The sequence below is a fragment of the Lycium ferocissimum genome, chromosome 7 (genome assembly GCF_029784015.1).
Source record: "Lycium ferocissimum isolate CSIRO_LF1 chromosome 7, AGI_CSIRO_Lferr_CH_V1, whole genome shotgun sequence".
Lineage (NCBI taxonomy): Eukaryota > Viridiplantae > Streptophyta > Magnoliopsida > Solanales > Solanaceae > Lycium > Lycium ferocissimum.
This window is the reverse complement of record NC_081348.1, coordinates 35,276,288-35,301,667: the sequence shown is the minus strand read 5'-3', so window position 1 is coordinate 35,301,667 and position 25,380 is coordinate 35,276,288. Positions and strand designations below refer to the sequence as shown.

General features: G+C 32.2%; 1 protein-coding gene and 1 long non-coding RNA gene across 4 annotated transcripts; both read left to right on the top strand.

Annotated features, from left to right (window-relative positions):
* Positions 1–526: 526 nt before the first annotated feature.
* Positions 527–1,965, top strand: LOC132064639 (uncharacterized). The gene is made up of 2 exons (XR_009416598.1): positions 527–1,021; positions 1,727–1,965. It is a non-coding gene; the product is annotated as an uncharacterized LOC132064639 (long non-coding RNA).
* Positions 1,966–9,287: 7,322 nt separating this feature from the next.
* On the top strand, positions 9,288–23,709 carry LOC132064638 (uncharacterized). Of its 3 annotated transcripts, none has more exons than XM_059457691.1 (3): positions 9,288–9,618; positions 14,637–14,687; positions 23,590–23,709. In XM_059457691.1, the coding sequence occupies exons 1-3, from the start codon at positions 9,348–9,350 to the stop codon at positions 23,616–23,618; spliced, it is 351 nt and encodes a 116-aa protein (XP_059313674.1). In that variant the 5' UTR covers positions 9,288–9,347; the 3' UTR covers positions 23,619–23,709. The 3 variants fall into 3 exon arrangements, 2 of the variants coding, with proteins under 2 accessions (XP_059313674.1, XP_059313675.1); XM_059457692.1 differs by lacking the exons at positions 14,637–14,687; positions 23,590–23,709 and adding exons at positions 10,589–10,636; positions 12,019–12,241 and having other exon boundaries at positions 9,348–9,618; XR_009416597.1 differs by lacking the exons at positions 9,288–9,618; positions 23,590–23,709 and adding exons at positions 14,156–14,367; positions 16,056–16,293.
* The last annotated feature ends 1,671 nt before the right edge of the window (positions 23,710–25,380 follow it).

The following is a 25,380-nucleotide window of genomic DNA, read 5'->3' as shown; positions in this document are numbered from 1 at the left end:
TAACAAAATTCATTCATAATGACCAATTTTGTTATTTACGAACAAAAAGACAATACAAAAAAAAGTTGTAAACTAAAAAACTAATATAAACGATTAACTATATTAAAATAAACTATATATAATTTCAACAAATATAGTTGCATCTTTTAAAAAAAACTATAAAAGAGAGTATCAAAATTCATTTTATAAAATTTTAATTTCTTTAAGGTAAAATAGATTTTATATAATTATTTTTTATTGAATTTAGGTAAGAAAACAAAATATAAAAGGTGACATAGGAAAAAAGAAAGACAATATAAAGGCTAGCTAGTTGACTACCAATCAACATTAAAGGTGTAATTGAACCCACTTGACCGCTGCGCCAGAGCCAAGCTTTGTGTCAAGTAGATTCAAAAGGTTTCATATATTAAAATGTAATGATGATTTTCCTTACATAAATAGTAAATTTACAGACCAAGTGGGTTCAATTGAATCCACTTGGCACCACGTGGGTCCACCCCAGCCTGTGTCGGTCTTCCAAGTATGCCTTCATTTCTCCTTTTTTTTTTTTTTTTCAATAACGATATTGTTCAAGTCAGCTTACAAGTACAGTAAATTAAATTATTGGTACTTATTACTTTCTATCAGTCAATAATTGGCAATTCATCAAAACTTAGGTAGATCGGAACGTGAAGTCAGAAATTTACATAACGGGATTCAAAAGTAGTCATCTTTGCCCTCCTTGTTACTTTACTAGAATTTTTCTTATATCAGAAAAATTCAACAGCTTATATTTACTTTATTTTACATAGTATAATCTTTCATCGAAGAAGATTCAATTGTATCTCTTTTCTTCAACATAGGTCTGCCGTAGGAAGAGGAACTCCTAGATGCTTTCCTTATGAAATATTTAATGAAATTTTTAGATCAACTAAAGCAACAAGAAAATATTAGTATTGTTTATAACAGTAAGAATTTGTTAATATTTCAGCGAGAGAGTACTTGCGTTGTGATAGGAAATGCCAGATTAGGTGCGGACCAGGTAATTCTCTTTCTCTTTTCCATTTCTCAGCCCTTTTTTTTTTTTTTGTTTAATTACAAATCCCTTTTTTGTGATGAAGCCCATTGCAACTTTGCTTCTGAAAGAAGTGATCTAGTTTGATTTTCATGGTCCACTTAGTGAGCTGTATTTTGACCTTTTTTGGTTCAATGTTCTTAGACCTTAATTCATCTTATCTTCACTGAAGCTGATTTAATTTAGTCGTACTCTTGTATAATAAATTGAACTATGAAAATAAGGATTGAAATAATAACTTTGTTGAATGGAGCAAAACAAGTGGTGAAAGGATCACAATTCAAACTGAATATTGAAAAAGCTTAATTTTAATATAAATTGAAAATGCCCCTAAGTGTTGTTAGTCCCGCACATAGGGGTGAATGTGTTCTTAGATAATCTGAGGCAATTTTTATCTCATGAGTCATGAACTAATTTTTTGAGATTGAGTCAGATTCCAATATTTATTTTTGTAACATATTATAGAGTTAGGTTCATCTCAATTCTTTATCAGTATAATATTCTTTGCATTATGTTGATTTTCAGAGACTCCACCATCAAATAGATTAACTCATCGTAAAATTTTCAGATTTTTATCTGCAGTAATTTGTCGCCCTGAGTTACTACATCTCTACTTCTTTTCTACCATGCATCTTAAATTCAAAATTTAACATTAAACTCTTCATTATGCAGATCGCAAAATTGATGAAAACCTGGGTTGAAAGTGCTAAAAGTACTGGCAAGCTATCGAGGCTACTGTTGTAGAGCGTTGCACAATAATAATTGTATCTTTGATAATAGTTTCTTCATAGTTTGGGAAAATAAAACGTTACCTTTACGTGTATGTTTAATTGCTACTATAACATTTTACTGTATTAGATGCATTGTATGATAGTAAAACTATGTATTTGAAATTATAATTACCAGTTCAATATGCTAGTCATTCAAAGTCAAATTTGACAATGCTGTATATGAACTCAAATCGTTCTTTTTCATGTTATATTTACCAACAGACTGGAATAAAATACAAAGAAAAAGAAAATTAGCAATATTTTTAAAGAAACTGAGTAGTGGAGAAATAGAGTGATGGGGGAGCTGGTTCGGTAATCGTTGCTTCCGTCAGAGTTGACTGTTGAGTATAAAAAAGACCCAATACCAAATGACTGAGTCCGGAGCTAAAAGGGTACAAAAATACACGGTATAAATTAAAAGGGGGCGGCCAAAAATTTATATACCAAAAGGGGTATAACGTGGATCAGCCCACGTTATACCCCAACTTTTTTTTTCATTTGTCAGATCACCAAATCGAAACAAAATTTTTTTTTACGTATAACGTGGACGGATCCACGTTTTACAAAATATATTTGTAAAACGTGGTACTGACCACGATTCTCATTCAGTTGTTGCCCTAAATTTTTCATCGTCTCCTCTGCCTCTTCCTCCATCTTCTAAACTTACAGAATTTTGATCTCCTTCTCCTTTTCCTTCTCCTCCATTTATTTTGTTTTAAAACCTTGCGGTTACAGTCTAATTTTTGGAGCAACTTGTTTATTCTTATCTTTTGTTGCTATCTAAATTAAGGTATTTTTTCTAGCTCATATAATTGTATATTTCTAGTAGATGTAGAATATTTATTTGTCTTATATATCTTAATTGTTATTTTTTATTTGTGTTATTTTAATACGTATACGATATATGTTTGTCTTATTTGTGTTATTTTAATTTGAACTTAAGATATGATTGTTAGAAGCATTATTATATAAAATGTCTGATTTATTTAGTAGCACTTTTGAAGAAATTTGTTGTTATGTTACTGTTATTTTTGTGGATTGTTATATAAAATTTGGCTGATTTGGTGACACTCTTATCTGATAATACATGTGTTTCCTTTTCAATGCTCAACTGAATACATGTTTTCTCCAATTAAAAATTAGTGCGCTTAGATATTTACATAAGAGCTTTAGGAAGATCTACTCCTAAGTGGCTAACATTATCAACGGTCCAACATTATTTTTGTGGATTATTATACCTTTAATGTGATATTTATATAGTCAGAAAAGTGAAATTTAATTGATGCCTCAGTAGCCCAAAAAAAAGATACTTAAAATGTCATGATAATGCTTTATTATATGGGACCTAAGTCTAAGTGGGTGGATAATTATTTTGTCTATACCTTATAGGTATTAATGTGGTCCACTATCAGTGGTTTCTAAATAAGGCGAATGGAAGTCGACTTTATCTAGCCAGTGCATATTTGTTCTGCTAAAATTGGAATAATATATTTTTTTTTTAATAGTAAGTTACTCCAAATAGCTTGATCTGGACTTTAATTTTTTTTAATTTTTTTATCTAAGGTATGGAGCTTCCACGGGTATGCGTACATCCGGGGCCAGAAGTGTATGATGTGTTAACACTCCAGGAGAAGCATCAATCACAGGCTGTATGGGATGGTGCCTTGAGAGGACCGACCGGATGCCTATTTTTACGCTGCGCGGATACCGAATTTTGGAAGCACGTGAAGCGCCATCCTTTTCATCCTCGCATCCTTGACTACTTTGGCCTGTGTGGATATAGGGGAGTAGTAGAGGTAGGATGTGTATCATATGATTGGGCAGTCATCATTGCACTTATAGAGAGATGGCGTCCTGAGACGCACACATTTCATCTGCGTACGGGTGAGGCGACCATCACATTACAAGATATTGAGATCATGTTTGGTATGGTTGTTGATGGTAATCCCAAGTATTTTGAATGATGTCAATGCTAGAAATATAGGTATTGTTGGGTGGCAACAATTAATCCATGAGCTTATTGGTTGGGCACCCGGTCTGGATTGTTTTAATGGTATTAGTAGGTTAGAACTAAATAAATTAATTGAATATGTTAGAGGCTTAGATGACATTACAGATTAGACCCCATAAATTGTTGTGCAACAGCGCGTTAGGTTGTACTTGCTATGGCTTTGTGGCGCCATGATATTTCCGGATAAGTCCGGTGACTTACTTAATTTAGACTATTTGCTTGACATGCGTGACCTTAGAGCAATGAGTAGACAAGCTTGGGGAGCGGCGACATTGTCATATTTGTATACTTGTTTATGCGCGCTTCGTTGAAGAAAGCCAAGGATGTGTGTGGATTCGTTTTCCTTATTGCGGGTACGTGACCTTTAAAATTATATAATTTTATTTGGTTGTCCTATTTGATAGTTATAAGGTTTTTATGTATTTATTTTAAATTTTTAATATAGTGTTTGGGCTTGTAGCCGAATTATACCGATGCGGCCAGTGATGAACCCCTTGACCACACACGGCTCTTGCGATTAAAGTGGACTCATCGTAAAGCTCGCGAAAATGAGGCACGTGTTGTGCTACCCATATGTAGGGATGTATTGGACAACCTAACAGATGGTCAGATATTTTATCATAATTATGGTTGTTAATGGCGTTTTGATATTATTGTTACTCTTATGTGTAATTTATTTATTTTATTATCATGTAATTTTATGTTCTTTCTATTGTAGTTTGTGTGGCAGCCTTATTCAGAGGCCATCATTAATGGACTCCCTGAGTGGTGTCGGCGTGGCCAAGAAATTTGGATGGCGCAGGTTCCTCTCATTTGTGGGATCTATCGAGAGTGGCGCATGCCGAAGAATCGCGTTCTCGAACGATTCGGTAGGAAGCTTATAACATATTCGGGACCATGTCTTTGATTGATCCTTTCATTACAAACGTGACAAACGGTATGCTATAACAGTAGAGGATCAAGAAAATTTTGCACAAACAGAGTTTTGGTGGGAAAATCGTCGACAAAGGGTAATTCTGGCCGAGTATGAAACTAAAGACCCAGAGTCATTATCAGAGTATTTTTGTTGGTATCGACGTCACTCGCGCACTTTTATAGGAAATCGTGCGCGTAATGTGCATAGAGGATACCAACACATGGCGACGTGCATGAGGCACGATGCACGTACATTACATTCCATTAGATGTTTGATGTCTTTATAGGTGTCTTAGACCACTATCAAATCTTGTTAATTTTTTTTTATTTTTTTTAGGCTTTGACATCAAGAATCGTACGGAGTTGGCTCACAGACTATCCAAGATCCAACCAAGTCTAATGAAGTGAAGGAAATAGCAGAGATGTTTAGCTACGTTAATACGGGGGTCCATGGCTGCATTGTCTTGCCTGCGGGGACGATGTTGAGTTTCGCTCCCAATTATACACCATTGGCTTTGAGTATGTTGAGCGACTACTATGCAAGTGCCTCGTCGCCATCAACGTCCTAATGTACCAGGACACGGCGCGTGGTATGAGGGGACGCCAATCGGAGTAACGACGAGGTCGAGGTCCCGTGGATCACCAGTTGGTTGATGAGGAAGAGGTTCGTTTTGATCAAGATATGCCCAGCTCAGCTCACACAAATTGTTAGCAATAATAATATAGCTAATGATCACTCCGGTGAGTCAGATAGTAATATCCCATTAGATCACACAGAAACAGACGATGATCACTCATCTGATGATGATGGTCATTCTTATGAAGACATTACTGCTCGAAGTGATGGTAACGTTAACTACCATTCTAATGCGATTCCGTATTTGGATAACACAAAAGAAGGCCCGGATGATTTTGCTTTCATGAGAGATGACGGTCCGCTTTCGATATGCACTTTGGGATTGTAAAAAACCTGAATTTATCGAATCGAGTTAGTATGGTGGCAATGAATATTCTTTTTATTTGTTGGCCCATTTTTAGGGGGTTGATAATTTTCCTTGTATTATGCACTTAGGTATGTTATTTCAGAACAAGCAGGAAATGAAAGGCAGTGAGACAATATTGTCTCAAAGAAAAGAAAGAGTTCATTTGTGATCAGTCCAAAGGTAAATTTTGGAGGGTTATTTGCAAGCGTCGTATGTTGGGATGTGAGTGGATGATCCGTTTTTAGAGAAATTTCAAATGGTATGTGAAAGGCGATATAAACGGATCTCCACCACATGTTGTCTCATGGATGATTACGAAAGGATCATTTCAATTTGAACGGTCTGCCTAATCGCTACTTACGTCGATACCATATATTATGGTCGATCCATACATCGATATTAAGTCGGTATTGTTCGGGGAAAAAATAAAAGGATTGCATTTGTTTACTCCTAATTATAGAAAAGCACAAAAGGGGCGTAAGAAAGCTATTGAAATGGTATTTGGTGATTTTGAAACCTCTTTCAAGACATTGCCCCGATACATGGCTGCCTTAAAATATTTCAATCCGGGAACCGTTGTTGAGTGGGAGCATCAATCAACTACAATGCAAGGTGAACACATCTTCAAGTTTCTTTTCTGGGCTTATAAACCAAGCATCGATGGATTCAAAAGTTGTAGGCCTGTCATCTCAATAGACGGTACTCATCTGTACGGTAAGTATGAGATGAAACTGCTAATTGTTGTTGGAATTGATGCGAACAATAACATTTTTCCACTTGCATATGCTATTGTTGCACGTGAGAGCTTTGAGTCTTGGACGTGGTTCCTTGTGTTGTTGTGGAGACATATTGTTCGAGAGACAAGGAATTGGACTTATTTTCGATGTGTCTTAGGGCATCTTGTAATGTGTCCAAACACATGATTGGTTACAACCACCATCCACACACCATAGGTTTTGCGTTCGACATTTGAAAAGCAACTTCAATAAAAAGTTCCTCAACAGTGACCTTGAGAACCTAATGTGGTTGGCGGCTACAGAACACCAGAAGAAGAAGTATAAAATGAGGATGGAACAAATCAAAACAATGTCACCTCCAGCGTATCTGTGGTTAAAATCTCTTCCGGATGAGAAATGGACATTGCATAAGGACAACGGTCATAGGTGAGGAGCTATGACAACGAATGTTTCCGAGTCTTACAACGGTTTATTGAAGAAAGCTCGTGATTTGCCCGTTCTTGCCATGGTCCGTTATACGTTTAAAAATCTTGTTGATCGGTTTGTTGAGAGAAGCACCCTTGCTGATTTGTTGATTGCGGATAAAAAGTTTTGGCCGTGCGGCTGTTGAAAAGAAGTTTGACGAATACTTGGGAGAGGTCCCTAAAGCATATTGACGTGCAGCAATACAATGCAAGCCGAAGGGTCTTTGAGATTCGACATTTGCACACGAAGGTAAGGGCGAAAATATCCATAAAGTCTCTGTAGAAGGAAAAAGTGTTCGTGTGGGAAGTGGAGAAACTACCATATGCCATGTTCACGCAATTAAATTTTGTGATATCCGCGGAATTCAACCAAAGGACTATGTTAGCAAGTACTACGATTCTGCAGGTTTTACAAGCAAACGTACGGTGAAAATTTTTCACCGTTGGGTGATGAGGCATATTGGCCACCTTTCCCTTGGTTTAATTGCAAAACATGAATACGAGCGAACTTCGAACGCGGACTACAACTAGAAGGAGGAATGAAATGGATATAACTCCTTTCGTATGGCTAGAAAGTGTAGTACGTGCAAGCAAACAGGTCATAACAAGAATCGGCCCAACGAGTAAATCGGTAGTTGTTGTTGCTTGTTGGTTTTTATGTTTTTTCTTAACTTGTACGATTGTTGTTTCCTTATGTAATCTTCCAAGAATACATAACATGTCTTGTGCCGTTTAATAGTTATCATGTAATTTAGCATTTATTACTTAGTTAATGTGTGACATTTATTTAACTTATATTTTATTTTTTATTTTTGTTCGCATATATAACACATATTTAATTATTGCATGTGTTAAAATATTTATTTGAGTTATTCACTAAAATTAACTATATGCTTTAAAAATTAAAAAAATCAATAAATTATTTTTATTAAAAACACAACCGAATATGATTTAAATAGTGGCAACGTCTTACAAACTATTTGTAAATCGTCGGGGAAAAAATTAATGAAAGGCATAACGTGGACTGATCCACGTTTTACAAAATATATTTGTATAACGTGGACTGATCCACGATTTACAAATATATTTTGTAAAACGTGGATCTGTCCACGTTATACGTAATTTTTTTTTTTTTTCTGTTTGGTGAATCTGACAAGTGAAAAAAAAAAGTTGGGGTATAACGTGGGCTAATCCACGTTATACCCCTTTTGGTATATAAATTTTTGACTGCTCCCTTTTAGTTTATCTTTTGTGTATTTTTATACCTTTTTGGTTCCGGACTCCCAAATGACTGGTTCATGATGGGGTTATAAATTCTAATCTAAACCAAGATCACCTGTTTCAATACCAAATAAAATGGGTCAAGTATTTTTTAAAAAAAAAAACTCTTATTTTGTTTTGCACTGTAGTTATATTTCGTTACAAATATCTCGATTTTTACTCTATTATATATTTCAACCAACTTATTTGAGATCGAAATGTAGTTAATTATTACTGTAACCAGTAGTACTAGACTACTAGTTTCAACCGACACGACTTCGACATGATAATCTACCCATACTACTCAAAAGTAGCAGCAGATGTACTCATATCCTATCTTATCCTCACCATTATTACATGTCACCTAAAGTATTTATTTCCAAACAAACATCATAAAGGATCAACGACAATAATAAAATACTCAGTGTAATTCGCAAAGTGGAGTCGATTTGGGGTGGGGAGGATAGCCCTACCTTGAAAGGTACAGAGGTTGTATCCAAAAGACCCTCGATCGACTCTAGTAAAAGCTTATCAACACCAGAAAGGATCAATAAAATATTTTTCAAGCATAATCTTTTCATTTATTAAATCGATTAATAAAAAAAAGTTGACTTTTCTAAAATGATAATCAACATCTGTGGGTGAGTACGTGGTGCATCGAATTTTATTATTAGTTCTTGTTTCCACTTTTTTTTTTATTTAATTTTATTTTTGAACCATAAAAGCAGTCAATAATGTTTGTATAAAGTAAGCTGGCAACATCACACATCTTAAGGTGCAGTCTTTCTCGAATTCTGCTAACACGGAATACTTCTTGCATCGGACTGCCTTTTACCTTTGAAACGTGGTCATTGGTTCGTAATCATAATTCTCCAATTTTATATATGCTTGTATAAAGCTGCATAATCAGCTTCCGTGAAAATCTGATCTATTAAGGTCTACAAACTTCGAACAAGAAAAGGTCAAAATACAGCCAACTAAGTTTGACTATATTGAAGATCGAATCTAGTCTTGTCCATGCAAAAGTAAGATATAAAGTTTGATAATTTCTGTCAAATTTATTAAATGGTCCAAATTAAATTGATCTAATCCAAATTCTAATCCGATTAAAACTTCACAAAATATCCTCTGCCACTTGTCCACTGTGGCACTAATGAAAAGAACTACGACGGGATATAATAAACAAGTTTCCCATAGTAGACGAAAATATCTACCGACAGTCCTCTATATATTCACACCCGATAGAACTAAAAGGCATAGAGAAAAACAAAAAAGTACGAGCAAAAATATGGAGAAGAAAATGATGACAGTGGCAGCTATGGCTATGGTGTTCATGATCCTGTTGTCGGCCAACATGGACATCGTCGATGCTCAAGGCGTCAATTGCTATGACAATTGTAACACTGGCTGCGCTGGTCTCCCATGTATGCCTTCATTTCTATCTCTCTTTTTTAATAACATATTGTTCGAGTCAGCTTATAGATACTACAATTATATTATTGGTGCCTATTACAATCAGATCTCTCTATAACAGCATTCGTATATAACATCTTTCTATAACAGTCAAGTTTTTTTTGAATCAATTGTTCATGTTATATTTTATTTCTCTATTAGAATTTTTTACCTATAACAGCAGCAATAATTTTATCGCAACATAATTTTTGTAAAATTACCTCATGTACAATTATCTTTTTTTTTTAATATAATATTTAATCATCTTTATAAAAATAGAATATCTATGATTTTGACCAAATATTTGATCTTTTAATACACTATTTATGATAAAGAATATCATATGAGTATATATATTTTATCACTAAAAGTTTTTCCTTCGTTATACAAAGTGTACTAAAAGTTTTTTTTTCGTTATACAAAGTGTGAATAAACTTAGAATTTGATAATTAAAAATTAAATTTTATATATTTTTTTCTATAACAATAAAATACTATCTAAATGTCAATACTATTGTATCAATATTATTATATGTATATAACAACCAAATTTTTTTAGAGCCAACGATATTTTTATAGAGATGTTTGACTGGACTACTTTCTATCAGTGCAATTGGTTAAATGTATTCATTAAAACTTAGATAGATGAGAACAGTGACAAAGTCTGAAATTTACATAAAGGGATGCAAAAGTAGTAATATTTGACCTCCTTGTCACTTTACTAGAACTTTTGTACAACAGCTTGTATTTAACTTTATTCACATAGTATATTTTTTTAGTGACGGGGTTCAGTTGCATCCCTTTTCATTAACCTAATTATGCCATTGTAAGGGGAACCTATGACTGCTTTCCTTATGAATTATTTAATGAAATACTACCATGAAAACTTTAAAAAAAAAAAAAAAAAGTTGTTTATAACAGTAAGAATTTGTTGATTTTTCAGCGAAGGAATACCTGCGTTGTGATAAGAAGTGCCACAAAAGATGCGGAGGTAATTCTCTTTTTCTTTTGAACTTTGCTTCTGAAAGAAGTGTTCTAGTTTGATTTTCATAGTCAAACACTCAAAACTTAGTGAGCTGTATTTGACCTTTTTTTGGTTCAAAGTTCTTAGACCTTAATTGATCTGATCTTTACTTATGCTGATTTACTGTCGTTGTAGACATGCATATTAAATTGAACTATGAAAAAGAGGGTTTGAAATAATAACTTTCACAATTCAAACTGAATATTAAAATGCTTAATAAAGTGAGAATGACCCAAAGTATTGTTAGTGTCCCATATCCGTGGTGGACATGCAATTTTTTTAATTTTTATATGGTCTTGAATAATCTTTACCGTATGTACTAATTTTTGACTAATTCTTTTGAATAATTTTGTAAGTTTTAGTATGAGTAGTAATATTGACGGGAATAATTCAAGTACAATATATAGATATTCTTTGCTCAAAGATGTTGCACAAAAGAGTATCACGAATTCTTTCCTTTTTGCCTTCAATTACATCAAAAAATGACTCTTAAACTTTATTATGATCTCCCTCATTGGTTGTTCAAGGATTTCATTATTAAGAAGTGTATCCACAACTTCTTATACTAATTTCTCCTAACACTTACTAACTGTGCTGGCGTAGATTTACTTATTCTGGGTATTATTTTGACAAGTAACTCTTCTATACAGATTCAGTAATATGACTTCTTAGTTTACCCCCTTCTACTTGAATAATCAATTTCAGCTCAGGAGGAAGAACTGCAACAGCTACTAACCCATCTATTCCGGCTCTATATTTGTTTGAACAAAATGCTTAACCAATTTCACGCGTTACGTAGAGTTGTTAGAGTACGATTAATTCCTGGATTTGAAATTACTGCTTATATACTCGGTATTGGCCATAATTCACCCTTAGTAACTAAGAGGTGAAAGGGTTAAGGATTTACACGGTGTGAGATATCACATTGTTCGAAGACTAGATGTTGTTGAAGTAGTTGAGTTAAGAGTCTAGGTTATTTTTTAGCATGGTATCAAAGTCGTGCATGTCCCATATATTTGTTTGCCTGATGTTTAGCCCACATATTATGTTGTCACGCTCCAATTGCGGGATGTTAGGTATCCCACATTAGTTGTGGCTATGGCCAATTTTTCTTCTTATAACTGGTTATGGTTACACAGTTCTTCAACTTTAGTAACAACGTTGATCTTTTGCATGCTCTATTGCTAAGTTGATTTTGGAGACGCACACTATAGCGATAAAGTTTAATTCGTCGTGAAATTTTCAGGTTTTTATCTGTAATTATTTGTTGCCTTGAGTTACCGTGTCTCTAATTTTTTTAACCGTGCAGCTGAAATTCGAAATTTAACTTTAGATTCTTCATTATGCAGATGGCAAAATTGATGGAAACCTGGGTTGAAGGTGCTCAAAAGTACTAGCAAGCTATCGAAGCTAAATAATAAGTGTCTTTGATAATAATTTCTTTATAGTTTGAGAAAATAAATGTTACTTTTATGTTTATGCTTAATTACAACTATGAATCTTTACTGTAATAGATCCAATGTATGATGGTGAAACTACGTATATGAAATTATAATTGCCAGTTCATTACTAGTCAGCTCAAAGTCAAATTTGCCAACGCTGTGTATGAACTCAAATCGTTCTTTCTCATGTTATATTTACCAACAGAGTAGAAAAAAGAAAAAGAAAAGGAGAATTAGCAGTATTTTTTAAGAAGCTGAGTAGTGCAGAAAGATAACACTATAGACTCATCTCGCACATTCTACTAGTAGTGTGAGCATTAACCCAACTAAGCACATGAAAATGATCCACAAAATAATGTTTCAAGGTAAATCATTTTTTACATGAAAATATTTTCTAGGGGACGTTTTAATAGAAATTTGCTTTTTGACCGTCCTTCTAATTGAAAAATAAGTGAATTCGGATACTTCTGTTCGACACCATGAAGTATGAGTGAATTCAGATAAGACGGTTTAATGTGTAAGATGAGAAATGAGTAGAAATAGCTAATCGTAAATTAGTTGGTAGCTAGGTCTGTTTTTGATATATGATAAGAAAAATTAGGGGAATTTTCTTGCGTTTGGTAGTTTATTGCGTAGAAATGTCTTATTCGAGGAAAATGTTTTTCACCGAAATGAAAAAAAAAATGACATTATGCCTATATTTACAATTCGAAAATATCACCGGAATACTATTATTATACCTTATCCTTCATGTCACCTACATTGATTTTCGACCTGGTTTGGTAAAGCTTTATTACTAAAATTGACTATCAAATAATGGTTGTTGTTGACAATTAACTATATAGTTCTTAGTTCAATTTCTCTTTTTATTTTTATCCACCCCTTTTAGACGAGGTTTGTCGTTCGAAATTGTCCAATTTCATGTACTTATAAAAATCAAATTTCATGAAGATCAGATCTATAAAAGTTAAAAAAAGAAAAAGAAAAAGAAAGGTCTATTAAAAGTCAAAGTGCTTTGAAATGGTCAAAAAAAGATGAACTTTGAAATGGTCAAATACATTTCGATAAGTTTGACTATGTATGGAAGTTAGACTAGATCACTCGAATTTGAAGCAAGTTTACATCGGTTTTTTTGCAAGGAAAATTCAATATATCAGAAAAATAAATATTAGCAAAAAATAATAAACTAGAAAAGGAAAGCGCGAAGAAAGGAAAAAAGAAAAAAGAAAGAAACAAAAGCAAACTCACCTATGCGCACTTAACTTTGCACTTGCCAAATGTCAATTGCCATCACAACGCATGTAAGCTCGTGCAAATAAGTTTAGTGGAGTTCTTATTACAATTTAAAAGTCTCAAGAGTTCAAATCTAATAACACTCTCGTCATTGCTAACTCAATTTATTTTCTTATTAACAAAGAAAAACAGTTGCGATTAGAAAATTAGGCAAATACTGTTCACCATCTTTTACCTTTTAATTTCACGCTTCGGCACTAATTGCGAATTATTTCAAGATAAATCCGAATTTGAAAATAATTAAAAGTGCTAAAACCAAACAAAGATGCTAAGTCTACTCAGCTTACAGTATCAAACATTGAAGAAGAAGAAAAACGACGGAAGATCAAATTAAATAAAGGGAAAAGGGTCATATTTGGCTCTCCACTATTGAAAAAAGGTTTATATTACTCTAAGTTATCGGTTCATCTATGCAGTTAACCCATCTATGCAACTCTTCTTCTTACATTAAGGACGACATACATGGACCGATAGTATAACGTTAAGGGTGTATATGGATCAATAGTATAACGGAAGGCAATATTAAACTTTTTCAAAAGTAGATGGGCAAATCTTTTCCCTTAAATAAAATAAAGTTAGGACTTAATTAACTTTGTACTCAATTCTAGTCAAAGTTTATTTAAATGGTCCAAAGTATAATCCAATAATATGAAGGAAAATTAACAATATCTCTCAGCTCCCACTTGTCCACTAGGCACTAATAAAAGTGACTGCACATGCAAAGGGATATATAAATAAGGTTCCCATTAAAGGAAAATCTCTACCGACGGTCTTGACAATAGTATAAAACCAATGAAAAGCATAGAGTAAGAGAGAGAGAAAAAATGGATAAGAAGAGAATGATAGGAGTGACTGCTATGGCTATGGTGTTCATCATCCTTTTATCGGCCAACATAGACACTGTCAATGCTCAAGGCGTTAATTGCTATGACTCTTGTGAAACTGCCTGCGTTGGTCTCCCTGGTATATGTCCCATTATTTCTCCCTCTTCCTCTTTATTTATTTATTTTTAAAATAATGGTGGTGTTCGGATCAACCTCTATTATTTTATTGAGTACTTAGTATTACTTTGCACCAGATCAGCGTCTACTGAAATTTCAACAGATAAAAATAAAATAACCATCATCGGATCTCTTATGGTTGATTGCATCCTTGAATGCTTTCTTTTGAATTCTTTAGACCTCATAGCCAAAAAAAATAAAAAATTAACAGTAGAATATGTTAATTTCCAGACCGTCTGTTCCGGCGTTGTGCGGGCAAGTGCCAGATTAGGTGCGGACCAGGTATATTCCTTCTATTTTTCCTTTTCCGTTTCTCATTTTTTCTAGTATAATTTCTTTCTTGGGTTATCAGAAATTTTCTGGTGAACTTTGCAACTGTTGTAGTTTGACTTTCATGGTCAAGCTGTATTTGGCCTTTTCTGGTTCAAACATCTTAGACCTTAATTGAATTTTAATTTAATGTTGCTGTAGCTACCCGTATTTTATTGAATTATGGAAAAAAATTGAACGAATAAGAACTCTATGACACAATAAATGATTAAAGAAGTCAAACTAAAACATCATTGCTACAAATCTCTATAGTTACTCGTTCCTAATTGTACATCTATAACTACTCCCTTATGCGATGAGGAAAAACAAAGCTTTTTGGATTAAGAACCTTGACATAGAAATTTAGTTGGGGAATTTTTTTTGAACCAAGAACCTAGTTTAAAAAGGTAGGACAAAATGTTAACACAATTAAAGAGGATTTTGAATGAAGAACCACAAAGTTATACTCAATAACAACCAACTAAATTTGATAGTCGATTATTTGAAGCTTGATTTACCAAACATTCACTCATCGGTCTTGATTTTCCATGTACATAATTAGATTCTCTGCTATTGATATTTCTCTATATGTCAATAATTGTAATTTACCATTCCATTAGTACTCCCTAGTCATGGATATATTTTGTTTTATGTAAAATGAAGGATCCCCTCATGGACTTCATGGAAGTGGAGTATCTGAAATAACATATTCATGTAGAAGAAGGTCCCAATATTTTTAGTTAATTTATATGTCCGATTAGTTTTACGAAAAAATTAGAAGAAAATATTGCCTGGATTCATCAATCGTAGCAATAGTGAGGGCTAGCCACTTTTCAGCCTTGTAATTGAAAATAATCATTGTCATGGAGTTCTAAATTCGACGTGTGAAACTTCATGATAACGTCTTATTTCACCTTTGAATTGAAACTCCAAAATTGTGGCTACTTTTAAAAATATATATGGAGGCTGAAAAGTGGAAATTACTGAATTTTATCCGGATTAATCTAACTTTGGGGCCTCCATGTTATGGCCTTATAGGCCTATAACTATCCAAGTGGGTGTGGCTTCTGAAACTGGACCGTGTTTTTGGGGCTAGATCAAGGGTTATGGTTATACACTTCTCCTCCTAATAACTTCAGTAACATTCTTTGCATACTCTACTGATGTGTTCATTTTTGGAGACCATGTCCACGACACAAGTAAAGATTAATTTTCTGAGGAATTTACATATTTTTATGCTTATAGTCTTATTTATTTGTTGCCCTGAGTTACCATGTCTCCACATTTTTTACCGTGCAGCTTTAAATTGGCGGAAATTTAACTTTAGACCTGTTTACGCAGATGGCAAAATTGATGGAAACCTGGGTTGAAAGAGGCCAAAAGTAGCAAGCTTTCAACGCTATTATTTTAAGCAGTTACACAATATTTGTGTAATCCACAATAGAATCTTCATAGTTTGGGGAAATAAACCTTTATTGTTACTTGTATGTTTAATTAATACGACTGTTTATTTATTGTAATAGAAGCACTGTAATGACATGATGGGAAACAATAAATGGAAATAAGTGTTACCATCGAATTTCCCCGTCAGGTCAAAATTGCCACGACTCCCTTTGTTCACTTTTACTTGACCCCTTGAGAAATATTAAATGAAGTGCATAATTTACCATGATATCCATATTAATTGGTACATATTTTTTATGAACTTGAAATGATTTCAATTGAGTTCTTAATGCTATGGGTAAAACTGATTTTTTTTTTTTATCTTATCTTGATATGCTAAAAGTGACAAGTAAAAGTGAAAATATATTTTTAGAATACTGGACAAGTAAAAATGAACGGAGGAGTTTATGAACAGTCAAAATCATTCTTTGTCATGTTATATTTACCAAAACGGACTATCTATCTATCTATATATATATATATATATATATATATATATATATATATATAAAATAGGAAAAAAGAATGTGGTTAAGCCAAGTGGCGGCGCGATAAGAGCAACTTTAGGACAAAGTTAATGAGAATTAGGACAAAATTAAATTCAAAAGAAAATTAATAAATTAATATTTCAAAGATTATGATATTTGAATTGAGATGAGAAGGTTTGACTTTGACTTGGAATATGTAAAATTTTGAATTGAGATAAGAGAAATTGGAATTTGGATTGAATTGAATCTCTTTTCAATTGTCCTGTTATACCTAGATGGGTAGATAGATACATAAAAACTGTAATCCCTTAGACTTGGTATTTCTTCAAAAAAGTTGTAATCTTTTTCTATGATAATTATCATCTTAAAAAAAAAAAAAGATTTTTAATTTAAATAAGATGACATATGTGCATGATAAATTAAAAAAAAAAAAAATGCTATACACTCCACTTTACCAACCAAAAAAATCGTGTGCTATTATCCATTTTATAATATTAATCATGATGTCATAATTCAAAGATATTTTGTCAATTCAAATAGGTCTTATCCTTTTATATAGTTAATTCCAATAGGTTACCTAACGGGTGTTAACTCAATTGCTGTCATTTAACTATTTATGAAGAAACCCGCTATGAATACGTTATAGCTGTTCAAAAATTGCACCCATTAATTTGTTATTTGCTTTATACCCAGAAATACTAACGTTTTTTTGTGTTGTGTGTTTTCCTTTTGCAGAGGTTTCTTCTCACTTAGGCTATGATACATTGGATGCAGTTGCCACAGATAATATAATTTAGAGGTAAAATAAAAAAATTCATAAATTTTCTTATTTTATAGTGATTTTAGACACTGAAGAAGATAAAGAGATTGCAATGACCAATGAGTAAAGAATTGACGGAATTAAACCATTTTAGTTTCTATCACCACCAATTGCAATCATCTTGGTCAGTTTTTATCAATATTGTTCACATGAATGTTTGATGATTTGTTTTAATTTCATTCTGCTAATTAACAAGATTAGAGATTCATATGTTTGTTACTTATTTAGAAAAGCTTATTCTTTAGGTCTTATACTTCGTGCTATCAAGGGGCGGATCCAGGATTTAAACTCTATGGATCTTAAATATTTTTAGCATTGAACTCATTATATAATTTAAGTTATGGTTTTGTATCTACTATTATTATAATTTTAGTCATTTTTTACACATAAATATATGCTCCAAATTGAAAGTTATGGGTTCAATTGAACCCCCACCTATAATCTAAATGCGTCTCTGCTTGCTGTTTTTAAATGAAGACAAACCGAGACAATCAAATTAAACTATATATCAAGTTACTTTATCAAGTATTAACTTTGATTTCCTTCGTAAATTTCAAGCTTTGCATTGTTGATTTTTAAATGAATAGCAATGACAACCGTCTTGAACGTATTAGCAACAACTAAATGTAAAGAGTATAGATCAAATCAAGTTGTTATGGAATCACTAAAATAGTATCCTCACGTTTATTTAGATTTCTTTATACATGTAAGTGAAAAGTCAAGTTGTTATCAAATCACTAAAATAGTATAATTTAATTAGGAAATCATTTATCATTACTGTTATTAAAATCATTTATGCTTCGGCCATCCATTTTTCTTTTCTAGGTTCTGCAAAAGTATTATTTTATATAATTATTTGATGAATATATTTTCATATCAATGCTTTGGATATATGTATATCCAAGCTCTTCTTTATAACTTTTCGGTAACAGGCAAGTTAGGTGATTAAGAGCCCGTTTGGATTGGCTTATAAGTTGGCTTATAAGTATTTTTTTTTGAGTGTTTGGTAGAAGAATTTAAAAATCATTTTTGTGCTTAAAATAAGCTCAAAAAAATAATTGGACCCATTTAACTTAGTTTATCTAAAGAACTTATAAATTTACGAAAACTTGAACTTATAAGCCAAAAAAAAAATAAGTTGGAATTTCTACTTTTTTTTTTGAACATAAAAGGCTATGAACTTGACTTTTTATAAACAAGGCAAACGGGCTCTAACTTGTGTATGTGAAACTATTGTTATAGCACAAAAAATTAGAATGAAAAAAAATGAGAAAAGATGGGAATTATCTAACCAATTAGAAATTTGGTCAAGAATAAATTATGTGTTAATTTTTTCTTAAAGAGAATTGTACAAAATCACAAGGTAACTTTTAGACAAAACATTAACTAGAAATCTAACGACATGGAGTGTATTTACTTTTAAGTTTGTTTATATTTTAAAGGACAAAGGTGCATATATACTCCTCAATTTTGCGATTTAGAGCAGATATATCCCCGTTAAAAAAGTGGTATATATATACCATTGCCGTTACAAAATGCTGCAAATATACCCTTTTCGCTAACGGAATTTAAAAAAAAAATCATTTAGCTTATTTTTTTAATTTTAAAATATGCCATATGGCTTAAAAAAAAAGTCTACTCATTTTTTTTTATTAATAGACATATTTTTCTAATGCTACATGGTAAGTTTTTTTCTGGTGGATCGAGTCTGGTTCGTTTAAAAAAATGTATGTGTTTAAAAAAAATAAATCTACCCATTTTTATAAAAGAAAGAGAACTGATCCACCAGAAAAAAAAAATATCATGTGGCTTTAGAAAAATATGTCTACAAATAAAAAAATAGGTAGACTTTTTTTTAAAGCCATGTGATATTTTTTTAATTAAAAAATAAACTAAATGATTTTAAAAAAAAGTTTAAATCAAAGAAAAAAGGGTATATTTAAATTCATTTTGTAACTATATGAGGATATATTTACACCACTTTTATAGCGGGGGATATATCTGCGCTAAATCGCAAAGTTGTGGGGTATATTTGTACCTTTTCCCTATTTTAAATTTGATTTTAAATATAAACTTTAAATTTGACCGTAGTAAACTTTTAATTAATTGAAAGATAAATAATTACTATTAGTAGAGTGAAAATAGGATAGGAGTAATAATTTGAAAAGAATTAAATATTAATATAGATTTTTTCAAAGAATACTAATATAGATTGAAACGGGTAAATAATTGACAATAGTATTTGTGAAAAAATTGGTATAGAAAATATGATTTTCAGTTTTTTTTTTTTTAAAACTTAAAAGCGTGTTAAAATTTTACTTTAACAACCTATAATTTACTTTTCAGATATAGAAGCAATATTAGAGATTGACTTATAAAGAAAAAATAAATATATCGGCAAAAATGTTAATTTAAATATTGAAGTAATTAAATTTTATGTGATATTATAAATAAGATATAATTACTATTGCAATTTACTACTATCGCGCATCGCGCAGGTACGAAAACTAGTGATATAAAAAGGGAAAGGAAAAGTAGCTCTATTTTTTAACGTGAAAAATGATTAGGTTGGTCACGAGTTTGTCTAAAAATGCGGAAAACACTCACTTTCTGGTTTATGCCAATATAATAACAAAACGTCGGTCGGAGTAATTATACTGTAAGGGTCGTTTGGTTCAGGGTATAAGATGGGTTATGCCAGCACTAATTTTTATACCACGTTTGGTATAAGGTATAGATTTATCCCGGGATTATTTTATACCTTGTACCAAACGCGGTATAAAAATTAGTCTTTAACTTATATCCTTCTTAACCCACTTATCTTTGGGATTATTTTATACCATCTTTTAGATGGTATAAAATAATCCCAATAGATGGGATAAATTAGTCCCGGGATTGTAATCCCGGGACTATTTTGACTAGCAACCAAACGACCACTAAGATTGCATGTGTACAGAGGATTAATTAAGTTATAAACAAATCGCTAGCTTAACTGCTTAAGTCAACCAATTCATCCCGTTACTCAATACGTCCATAAATATTGTGCACTTGTACTTACACTTTCTTACTCAATAATCAAAGAAACATTTCCAATTCTTCAATCGATTCTCGAACTACATTTCCAATTATTCAATCGATTCTCGAACTAACATTTTAACAATGTACAGTAAGTTACTCCCTCCGTCTCAAATTATCAGTAGCTTTTTAGTTTTATACGCCCCTTAAGAAATATTAATTAGGAGGGGTATTTGACTAATTTTATCCTTAATTATGTCTAAGTTATGACATCTCTTCATTAAATGTTCACTCTATTTATGTGTCATCTCCATTAATGACAAATTCCACTAAAGGTAAAATGGGAAAAAATAATAATTATACCTTTAACTTCTAATACAACAAATAATTTGAGACAACTATTTTAGTAACCACGACAAATAATTTCAGATGGAGGGAGTATTAATTAGCATCTTCGTCTTCCTTTTTAGGATCTTTTTATATCTAAGTTGCAATTTCAACGCATAATTTACTGGCATCCCGGAGGAGAAGAGGTGTAATCATTTTTCTCATTCTCATATTTGGATTATCAATTAATAGAAAGAGGGAGAATAGAAATTTAAACATTCAAAAGAATTTGTTCACCTCACTATACCTTTTAAAAAAAGATTCATTACACTAGACAAGGGACAGAAGAAAACAAGGGGAATTAAATCTACACCAATAGAATGAAAATTTAACCTAACTAAATTATAAGACCCGAGATTTTTCAAAGTTTTTTTTTTTTCCTTTTTTTTTTTTTCAGAGTTAAAAACTTAAATATATCCTTCAAAATAACAAGCATTTGGTAACAACTATTGCGGGGGTCATCTTACTAGTTTTATTTCGTCACATCAAGACTATTTTCGGTTCACTGTCTCTGCTAGTAAAGAATACCCCACTTGAATTATATGCTATAAAATATTTGTATCTCACTAAAATCACAGATTTTCCCTTAGAATGCCAAACACAACATAGCTTTGGCGGAAGAAAAAACATTTCCAAATTTCTTTAAAATGAGGAAAATAACTTAAAAGATAAGGAAAATAACTTTCATCAGGAAAAACTAGTTCCACAAGTAACACTCCACATTGATTGTGTCCTCACATCCTCGCCAACACACCTCATCTTCACCCTTAATGTCATAGCCCCTACCCCCAACCCTCATAGTGTTTGTCTAGATTTTTTTTTTTGGTAATCAAAAAAAAAAAAAATTTAAGATAATATTTTTTGCTTACATATCGAACACAAGAAAATAAGTTAAAACATTTTCCTACCCCAACAGAACACGCCCTAAAACTATTCTAATATGATAATCAGGATCCGTGGGTGTGTGTGGTACATGAAGTTTCAGTGCTGAACTGGTTCTTGTTTCAATTTTTCTTTTTAATCTAACCTTCCCTCTAAAACGAGTTTTTATTTCATAATCTCCAATTGCAGATCTATTAAGGTCTAATTAGAACTTTCAACAAGAAAAAGTCAAAATACAGCCAACTAAGTTTGACTATGGAGGATCCAATCTAGTCCATATATAAAAATACTAGGCCAGAATGGCCCGTGCGTGGAGGAGGTTTAGCGAATATACAATCGGCTGTTTTATACGGTAGACAAGGTGAATAATTAGCGTTTGTAAAACTAGAAGATTGAAGAATAAAAGGTTCATGTAATGCTGCTTATAAAATTGGACGAATCATTAAAGCACTGAGAAAGCTAACATAATTTCTTGAGAAAACATAAAGCAGCCATATAGAATGGAAAGGAAATTCTACTCGATCCAAGTACAGCAGCAAAAGGTCAAATAACACATTGATATTGCCTTCAACAGAACAAAACCTAATTAGGTGAAAAGGGTATCCCAACAAAAGAAAACATATAAAAAAAATTTAAAAAAAAAAAAAAAAACAGATCAAATTGAAAACAATAAAAAAAGAATCACAGTTAAATATTTGAACATGATATTGTTTGGAATGGTTGATGAAGCACCAAAAAGTTTCACATTCAGAGTACCATTTTTAACCTGTACAACATGACTGTGAAATGTTTTCTCAGTATCCTGGTTGAGTTACTAAAAAGAGTGTTTAAGGTGGTAAAGAATCCAGATGAAAATTGAACAGAGATATTACAGTGGAGCATTTATTCGTTGGGAAAGAAGCAAAATGCGTCAGAAACAGAACAGAAACAGATTGAAGATCAGATTATAAACTTTTATATTCTGGTTCAAAAACGCGTTATTCACACGAATATCCCTATTCGGGGGTGGTGTTTAATTTTTGTCCCTCAAATTATTGGTCTTTAATTTTTGTCCCTCAAATTATTGGTCTTTAATTTTTGTCCTTCAGTACCTAAGTAAAAAAAAAAAAAAAAAAAAAAACAGCCGAAAATACTCCTGACATTTGGATCCTGGGTTCGAACCCCAACAGAGTTAAAAAAAAAAAATCGCAACCATATGAATCTATGCTTATTCGCTGTGTAGTTACCTAGAAACATTCTTTGGACACAGCAAAGGTTTCTATGAAACTACATAGAGCCTATGCCTATAGGTATAGTTGCGAAATTAAGACAGAACTTCATTTTCACAAACGTTTGCTGGACAAGGCATGGGTTTAGCTAAACCCATGCCTTGCGATTTTTTTTTTTAATTATTTTTTTTTACTTTGCTGGGGATCAAATCCACAATCTCTGGTGCGAAAATGATACTTTACCCACAAATTTTCATTAAATGAGAAGTAGCACAAAAAATAAAGACCAGCGAATTAAGGGACAAAAATTAAAGAGCAGTCCGTATGAAGGCCAATCCACGTAATTTTTTGTTCAGGAACTCTGTATTGGGCCTAGATCAAGCTAACGGGTTATGGTTATACAGTTCTTATTCTTCAGCAACAATCCTTGCGTACTCTACTGATGTTTCATGTTTGGAGACTTACCACTATACAAGTAAAGATTAATTTCTGAGGAATTGGCACATCTTTATCTGTATTTTATATTTTTATTCATCTATTTGTTGCCCTGAGTTATCATGTGTTCACATTTTTTACCTTGCAGCTTAAATTGGAAATTAACTTTAGACTTGTTTCGTGGTATTATTGTGCAGATGGCAAAATTGATGGAAACCTGGGTTGAAAGTGCTAAAAAGGTAGCGAGCTACCAAGGGCTCTTGTTGTCTATTTGATAATAAATTCGTCATAGTTTGGGAAATAATGTATTTCACTATCAAAAAAAAAATAAAAATTCTTTAGTGTAGTAAAATACTGCGCTAAAGCAGTTAACGGCTCCGTCTCCGTGAACTGCTTTAGCGCAGTATTTTATTGCGTTAAAGGTAATTTTGTAACTTTTTTTTTATTGGGGTATTTTTGTTCACTTGGTTTTTTATTGAGTCATTTTGGTTCCGGACTCCCTATTTTCACTAGTTATCATAATACACGTTGAAAATATAGCAGCCAGTTGAATTTATCGGCCAGGTCAAATATTCCGTCTCTATGTGAACTCAAATAAATTTTGTCATGTATAATTTACCAACAGACTAGAAATAAGTCGGCAATAAAATAAAATAAAAAAGGAAGGAGAACAAGCTCTATAGTATTTATTTCGATCCTTGTACTGAAAAATGATTAGGTTGGTCACGAGTTTGTCTCAAAGTGCTGAAACCACTCTCAATGTCAGATTTATGCCAATTTAATTAACTAATAATACTTTGGTAGGAGTAATTATCTTTGTTTACTGTAAGATTACGGGAGGCTGGCTGCATGTGTAAAGAATGATTAATTAAGTTATAAACGAGTACAATACATATATAGATAACTTATCCGATTCATCATCCTAATAGAAATTAACATATAATCTTTTTTTTTTTTGTTTAACTATGTTATATCGGACTCGATAATTAACCCAGATTCAAGTCGTGTAAAATCTGTTTAAGGAAAAAATTTATATCATTGCCACAAACTTAAAAATGCTATTCAAAACTAATAACATCACATGATCATGTTGCTAGTTTTATTTCTATCAACTGACTGAGAAGTTAGTAAAGATGCTTCTTTTAAGTTGAAGTAACTTCAACTCTATCTTCAGCTAACTTTGTCTATACTATTCAAGAATATTCGACTTGAATTATCAGCAAAAAACACATTTCCAAATAAAATAAGTAAACATTATTGTTATTCTTTAAATAACTAATTATTTCCGGTTTTAGATGTCGTGTCATGAATGATGAGAGGCAAAGCATGCCTTCTCCTAAGTTTAGCTAAAAGGCATTATTCTTACCTCCTCACTGCCACGCCCACCACCTTCTTATATTTTTTAACTTTTAATTTCCTTTCCTTTCCCTTTGATTTTCTTCTTTCCCCTCAATTATTTTTTTGCAAAGTCAAAAGCCTAATCACAACCTCCAAATCTCCTCTTTGACCACATCACCATGAATAGTTTTACTAAAAAGAAAAGCTCTTTTTACTTTTCTAAAATTTAAAACTTTTTTTCACATAGTTTAAGATAAAGCGAGCAATGATCTTTTGATTTTTTTTATAAGTAGTATCAACATTAGAAGACAAACAAATAAATATGTATTGATGAAGTGGTATCACGTAACACCTATTAGTTTAAAGTAGACCCACCACTATAAACGAGTTCAAGCTCTTGACATGAGCATTGATAAAAATTACTCAATTTGTATACAACACTAAACACATATGCTCTTATGTCATAGAATTTGCGTATATAAGTTATTCACATGTTTGCACGTATGTATATGAAATATGGCGAGATGAACATATATAGTGTATATCGCTTTTCAATTCTATAAACATATATGTGCGTCTCTAAACTTAATTTGCTTCAATTACCCAGGATACCAGCGAGCTTAGTGGATTCTGTGCATATTAGTATAGAA